An 8,035-nucleotide genomic window follows, 5' to 3' on the forward strand; every position below is an offset into this window, starting at 1 on the left:
CCTGCTAATCTGGCACCGACTCATTTGAGTTTTTAACTTCCAAATGTATCTCCTTATTCCTGTATCCCATCTCGGAAACATCTGGCTCTCTCTACCTAGTCAGCTCCTCTCAGTATTTTATACGTTGTTATCATAATTCCCCCTATCCCTCCTGTTCTCCTTTGTCCTTTAACCTCACCTCAACTTTTTGTACTTTCTCCAATTTCTTGACATGTTTGATCAGGTGTGGGTTCCATACTGGTGCTGCGTACCCCAATATGGATCTGACGTACATGGTGTACAGTGTCTTGAATGAATCCTTACTTACAAGTCGAAACACTATTTTTAGGTTTGATTTGCATCCATTATGCTGCAGGAGTTATTTGGTTTAATGCACTTCAGAGGATGGGCTTAGGACTTGGACTTGGACTTGGTGGGGTCAAACTCCTGGAGCCATTTGTTGAGCCATGCTTATAACCTGTTCCGATTCCCTTGTAGTCTTTTCTGATCCTGGTCCGCTTGCATTTTCGTCATTAGTTTTACGTCGTCTGCGAACAGGAACTCATCTGACTATATCCATTCTGTCATGTCATTCACTAGGCCCTAGGACTGACCTTTGCGCCCACTCCGACACCTCGTCAGTCGCTGTTTCCTTCCTGTAGGGAATTCCTTGATTCATTGCAGTGCTCTTCCTGTTATTCCTGCCTGCTCCTCTAGCTTTTGTACTAGTTCTTGTGTAGTACTCTCAAAAGCCTTCCTACAGTCTTAGAAAATGAAATCTGCCCATCCCTCTCTCTCCTGTCTTACTTCTGTTACCTTTTCGTAGAAATCCAGTAGGTTTCCACACCGGATTTTCCATATTATAGCCGCACTGGTTGTCAGTATATGAGCTTATTTCTTTCTTGATGCTCCAACACTTTTCTCCTGATAAGCTTCTCCGTGACTTTTCACACTGTACATATCAGTGACACTGTTCTGTAGTTTAATTCTGCCTGTGTGTGTACTCACCTGTTTGTGGTTGCTCCTGGCTGTACTCACCTAATTGTATTGTGGTTGTAGGGGTCTAGTCATAGCTTCTGGCCCTGCCTCTTCACTGGTCGCTACTAGGTCCACTCTCTCCCTGCTCCATGAGCTTTATCATACCTCTTCTTAAAGCAATGTACGGTACCTGCCTCCACTACGTGACTTTCCAGACTATTAAACTTTCTGACAACTCTATGAATGAAGAAATACTTTCCTAACATCCCTTTGACTCATCTGAGTCTTCAACTTCCAGTTGTGACCCCTTGTTTCTGTGTCCCATCTCTGGAACATCCTGTCTTTGTCCACCTTGTTAATTTCTGGCAGTATTTTGTAAGTCTTTGTCATGTCTCCCCTAACTCTCATGTCTTCCAGTGTCGTCCGGCCGATTTTTCTTACTCTTTCTTCGTAGGACATTGCCCTTAGCTCAGGGACTAGTCTTGTTGCAAGCCTTTGCACTTTTTTCTAACTTCTTCATGTGCTTGCATGCTGTGTGTGTATACTCACCTAATTGTACTCACCTAATTGTGGTTGCAGGGGGGACTCAGCTCCTCTGAGACTCAGCTCCTGGCCATGCCATCTTCACTGAGCGCTACCAGGTCTATTCCACTTCCTGACAACTCTATGAATGAAGAAATACTCTAATATCCCTTTGACTAATCTGCTCCAGTTGTGATGAAACATCCTGTTTCTGTACACCTTGTATATTCCACGCAGTATTTTGTATGTCGTTATCATGTCTCCCCTAACTCTCCTGTCCTCCAGTGTCGTCAGACCGATTTTCCTTTACCTTTCTTCATAGGACATTCCCCTTAGCTCTGGAACTAACCTTGTCACAAACCTTTGCATTTTCTCTATTTTCTTGACGTGCTTGATCAAGTGTGGGTTCCAAACAGGTGCTGCATACTCCAGTATGGGCCTGACGTACAGTGTACAGTGTCTTGAACGATTCCTTGCTAAGGTATCGGAACGTTGTTCTCAGTTTGCCAGGCGCCCATATGCTGCAGAAGTTATCCTCCTTGAGTGAGGTTTGCAGTCTTTGGCCACCTAGCCTATACTCCGTCTGCGGTCTTCTTTGCCTTTTCCCGATCTTCATGACTTTGTGTGTGTGCGTGTGTGAGAGAGAGAGAGAGAGAGAGAGGGGGGGGGAGTCCATGTGTGTGTGTGTAAGACAGAGAGTACGTGTATAAGAACATGTAAAGTAAAAGGACACAAGTGCAACCAATGTGACATTTTATAGTAGCAACGTTTCGCTCTCCATGAGCTTCGTCAAGCCGTTACAAACAATACATGGACACAGAGAGTATATATAGGCTCAGAGTGAGGTGTAATATTAGTGGTAGTAGTAGTAATAGTAGTGGTATAAGTTGTAGTAGTAGTGGTAGTAGTAGTAGTAGTACCACTACTACTACTACTACTACTACTACTACTACTACTACTACTTCTACTACTACTACTAATATTACACCTCACTCTGAGCCTATATATACTCTCTGTGTTCATGTATTGTTTGTAAAGGCTTGACGAAGCTCCTGGAGAGCGAAACGTTGCCACTATAAAATGTCACATTTACTTTACATATTGTCGGTAATTCTACCAATATATATATATATAAGAACATAAGAAAGGAGGAACACTGCAACAGACCTACTGGCCCATACTTGATATGTCCTTGTCAAACCCAAACCCACTAAAAAATATTCGCCCAACCCATTATCATTGTCACACAAGAAATAAGTTTTGATAACCCTATTAATTCAAATGCAAGTCCAACTCAAATCCAATCCCACTCACTCATGTATTTATCTAACCTAAATTTGATGCTACCCAAGCTTTTAGTTTCAATGACGCTACTAGGTAAACTGTTCTACTCATCGACTACTCTGTTTTCAAATCAGTACTTTCCTTTCTAAATCTAAATTTATCCAATTTGAATTCATTATTTCGAGTACTTTCCTGAAGAGATATCCATGGAACATTATTTATTTCTCTTATTTATATCCATCTTTTACTTACACACTTCAGTCATGTCTTCCCTCATGTCTTCAGTCATGTCTTCCCTCATGTCTTCAGTCATGTCTTCCCATGTGTGCGTGGAGCCCCAGACCGACATAATGAGACTAGTCACGAGGGAGCATTCACCAAATTCAACTTCAATAACAAAAACATAAAGTGGGACCAAGTAAACCAAGTCCTAACCGATATAAGCTGGGAAGATATACTAAGCAACACAGACCCCAACTTATGCCTAGAACAGATTAACTTGGTGGCACTCGGTGTATGCACAAGACTTATTCCTCTAAGAAAAAAGAGTAGATGTAAAATAGAAAGAGACAGGCGCTCCCTTTACAGGCGACGGAAAAGAATAACAGAGCGGCTAAAAGAGGTCAATCTATCTGGAATGCGTAGGGAGACACTGGTCAGAGAAATAGCAAGCATCGAACTTAAGCTAAAGGAATCTTATAGGAGTCAGGAATCGCGGGAAGAACTAAAAGCCATAAATGAAATCGAAAGAAACCCAAAGTATTTCTTCTCCTATGCCAAATCAAAGTCGAGAACAACATCCAGTATTGGGCCCCTACTTAAACAAGATGGGTCCTATACAGATGACAGCAAGGAAATGAGTGAGCTACTCAAGTCCCAATATGACTCAGTTTTTAGCAAGCCGCTAACCAGACTGAGAGTCGAAGATCAAAATGAATTTTTTATGAGAGAGCCACAAAATATGATTAACACAAGCCTATCCGATGTTATCCTGACGCCAAATGACTTCGAACAGGCGATAAATGACATGCCCATGCACTCTGCCCCAGGACCAGACTCATGGAACTCCGTGTTCATCAAGAACTGCAAGAAGCCCCTATCACGAGCCTTTTCCATCCTATGGAGAGGGAGCATGGACACGGGGGTCGTCCCACAGTTACTAAAAACAACAGACATAGCCCCACCCCACAAAGGGGGCAGTAAAGCAACAGCAAAGAACTACAGACCAATAGCACTAACATCCCATATCATAAAAATCTTTGAAATGGTCCTAAGAAGCAAGATCACCACCCATCTAGAAACCCATCAGTTACACAACCTAGGGCAACATGGGTTTAGAACAGGTCGCTCCTGTCTGTCTCAATTATTGGATCACTACGACAAGGTCCTAAATGCACTAGAAGACAAAAAGAATGCAGATGTAATATATACAGACTTTGCAAAAGCCTTCGACAAGTGTGACCATGGCGTAATAGCGCACAAAATGCGTGCTAAAGGAATAACAGGAAAAGTCGGTCGATGGATCTATAATTTCCTCACTAACAGAACACAGAGAGTTCCTCATCCTCATATAGACATAGACAAGGATGTCAGCACCGTGTCTTCCTTTGCAGAGAATCTAACAGTGTCTTCCATTCACTGAGGCTCCAGACATCAACCAAATCTTTCACGCAGAAAACAATATGAAGTTCAACGATGAGAAATTTCAATTACTCAGATATGGTAAACACGAGGAAATTAAATCTTCATCAGAGTACAAAACAAATTCTGGCCACAAAATAGAGCGAAACACCAACGTCAAAGACCTGGGAGTAATCATGTCGGAGGATCTCACCTTCAAGGACCATAACATTGTATCAATCGCATCTGCTAGAAAAATGACAGGATGGATAATGAGAACCTTCAAAACTAGGGAGGCCAAGCCCATGATGACACTCTTCAGGTCACTTGTTCTATCTAGGCTGGAATATTGCTGAACACTAACAGCACCTTTCAAGGCAGGTGAAATTGCTGACCTAGAAAATGTACAGAGAACCTTCACAGCGCGCATAACGGAGATAAAACACCTCAATTACTGGGAGCGCTTGACGTTCCTAAACCTGTATTCCCTGGAACGCAGGAGGGAGAGATACATTATTATATACACCTGGAAAATCCTAGAGGGACTAGTACCGAACTTGCACACGAAAATCACTCACTACGAAAGCAAAAGACTTGGCAGACGATGCAACATCCCCCCAATGAAAAGCAGGGGGTGTCACTAGCACGTTAAGAGACCATACAATAAGTGTCAGGGGCCCGAGACTGTTCAACTGCCTCCCAGCATACATAAGGGGGATTACCAACAGACCCCTGGCAGTCTTCAAGCTGGCACTGGACAAGCACCTAAAGTCGGTTCCTGACCAGCCGGGCTGTGGCTCGTACGTTGGTTTGCGTGCAGCCAGCAGCAACAGCCTGGTTGATCAGGCTCTGATCCACCAGGAGGCCTGGTCACAGACCGGGCCGCGGGGGCGTTGACCCCCGGAACTCTCTCCAGGTAAACTCCAGGTAAACGTCTCACAGTAGAATGTAGGTTAAAGGATTGCAATTTCTCCTCGTATGGAAGACTCCTTATAAAATGGATTAATTTTGTCATTCTTCTTTGAATGCTCTCTAACAAATAAGTATCCATTCTGTAGTGCGGAGACCAGAATTGAGCTGCATAATCCAAGTGTGGCCTTACTAATGATGTGTTGAGCTGCAGTATAACTATTGGACTTCTGTTCCTTATACTTCTTGTTGTACCTAATAAGCCGAATCGTTCAGTTTGGCTTATTTGCCAAGGGTTCACTTCGCAGAATAAGCCGAATAAAAATTTGTTTTTGCCATAAATCAGCGACAAACTATCTGAGCATTACGAAAAAATATATATCCTTGATTTTAAGGAACAGTAATCTGTTACTTTAAGTATCAGTAAAGGAGTTACTGTTACTTAAAGTAACAGTAACGGAGTTACTGTTACTTAAAGTAACAGATGGGAGTTCTGAGGGATACTATGGTCATAGTACTTCAAGGATAATGAAGGTTTGAGGCTACGTGAAAATAACATTGTAATTTGTATATAATTATTGCAGACTGGCTTAAAAAAAATATTAATATGTCCACTTTATATGCATAGAAATTTGTGCAGATGGTAAATGTTTACATAATATAATGTGGTGTAAATTACTTACCACCTAAAACATCGTTTAACATCTTGATACGATCCATCGGAATTATCAGACTTACCGATGTTTTTTTGGTATTCCTTTAAGAAAGAAACCTCTCATTTAAATGGACGTTATTCAAGAACTGTTTTGTTAAAAAAGTCTAATGAATATGTAGATGCTGTTTTAATTTTATACTTTCCTCTGATCTATTAAGAAATTTTACAGAATTTTTTTACCATAGCTGACACATTTTGGACTACCTTTCAACGATGGCAGCTTGTCGGTGACTATTATAATTTTCACACATTCCCATTCTAATGTTCGCAGTGTTTTATGTGATTTTCTGACTATAGTTTACGAACTGGCATGAAGATTGCAGAGGAAGAAGAGCGTATGATCCCTGCTTCTGTCCTCACAAACTAGATTATAAAAGATTATGATGAGTACTTAAGTACCAGTGTATGACGAATGTGTTTCATTACAGACATTAATCCCGCTGTTCTCGAGGATACTGCCGGTGGCGAAATGGATGGTACTGGGCAGCCACCTGGTACACCGTCTCCATCTCCTTCTCTTCCTGCCCATGTACTCCCTCGCCAGCATCTCTTTCTTCGCCTCACTCAAGGCCTTGGGCCTTCATTTATGGCGAAAAGTAACTTGTGCCACCGACAGCTTACAGCAGGTGAGATATGTGAGGGAAGGGTAGATGGGGGTAGAGGAGGAAAGAAGAGGATGACTGTGTGGCTGTGCCAAAAAAAAAAGATGGAATAGGAGGACAAGGATGTGTGAGGGATTCGGGGAAGACGTGAGAAAAAGGATGGGAGTGTAGGAGAAGGAAAGATGGAAGAGAAAGGATAAAGGATAATGAAGATGTGTGAGAAAAATGAATGAATGGTGGAAAGAAAAGATGGATGAGAGAGAATAGCAAAAAATGTGTGATAAGGAGGAAAATGAATGAGGAGGGAGGGTGGAAGGATGAATGACGATAGTCAACGTGTATAGTAATTTTAATAAATATCTTCAACATGTCCACTATTAGCGATGCAAGATTCACATGAACACGATGCAGTAACTCCGGTAACTGCGGGAAAAAACAACAAAATGTTAGTTAAACTTCCTATGCTTCCCAGACTTTTAAACAGAAAGATGGACGGGGCTTGAATACAAGCAAGCGCTTATCATCATATAGTACTCAAATTGTAAGTTATTTAATAAATTGCACTAAGCGCATTGTTTCTCCCTTCATAGTTTCAGAATCTTTTAAAATAAACTCTGATGCATTTTTATTATCTCTCTACAGATGTCACCAACTGAAATGAGTTTCGCCCATGATTCAACAGTTGGAGGTTTGTAGCTGCCTCGGAGACCCGGTGCTCAGCTCCAGATGATTTACACGGAATATTCATTCCAAACCCATGCACCAGTACGCTCGTGTTTCTTTTAAGTAGATGTGCTGTTGTCAGTTATATGCCTCAACAGTTGTAAAGAGTGAGATATTTTTTTTCTTTTTCTAACTCTGTTAAGCAAAGAAGTTGAAAAAAAATATGTTAAGTAAATAATGGCTGAATATCAAGATTAAGAAGTCGATTAAAGTTTCCTATAATTGAAATTGCATGAGTAGGTCATGTTTTGGTGCAAAAATGGTGATTTAAAATGGAATACTAACTGTGAAAAATACAAACGAAATTATAAATTACTTGGTAAATCGAATTCTTTTATATATATATATATATATATATATATATATATATATATATATATATATATATATATATATATATATATATATATATATATATATATATATATATATATATGAAATAAGATCACAGTAAACAGGTGATTTCAAAATATGCAAAACAACCACTTTGAAAGAATAGAGAAATTCCAAGCGCTTTCGTGACTACTCACATTATCAAGGAACTATGATAGTTCCTTGATAATGTGAGTAGTCACGAAAGAGCTTGGAATTTCTCTATTCTTTCAGAGTGGTTGTTTTGCATATATATATATATATATATATATATATATATATATATATATATATATATATATATATATATATATATATATATATATATATA

The 8,035-nt window shown here is 40.3% G+C and overlaps 1 protein-coding gene across 1 annotated transcript in view; it reads left to right on the forward strand.

Moving 5' to 3' along the window:
• Positions 1-7,672, forward strand: part of LOC128686404 (olfactory receptor 6C6) — an 18,978-nt gene extending 11,306 nt beyond the window's left edge. Inside the window, exons 2-3 of the mRNA XM_053773309.2 lie at positions 6,436-6,633; positions 7,252-7,672. Coding sequence (XP_053629284.1) covers positions 6,436-6,633; positions 7,252-7,305 — 252 coding nt within the window. The 3' untranslated portion in view covers positions 7,306-7,672. The remainder of the gene's footprint in view (positions 1-6,435; positions 6,634-7,251) is intronic.
• Positions 7,673-8,035: the final 363 nt, after the last annotated feature.

This window comes from Cherax quadricarinatus, chromosome 17 (assembly GCF_038502225.1).
Source record: "Cherax quadricarinatus isolate ZL_2023a chromosome 17, ASM3850222v1, whole genome shotgun sequence".
Classification (NCBI taxonomy): domain Eukaryota; kingdom Metazoa; phylum Arthropoda; class Malacostraca; order Decapoda; family Parastacidae; genus Cherax; species Cherax quadricarinatus.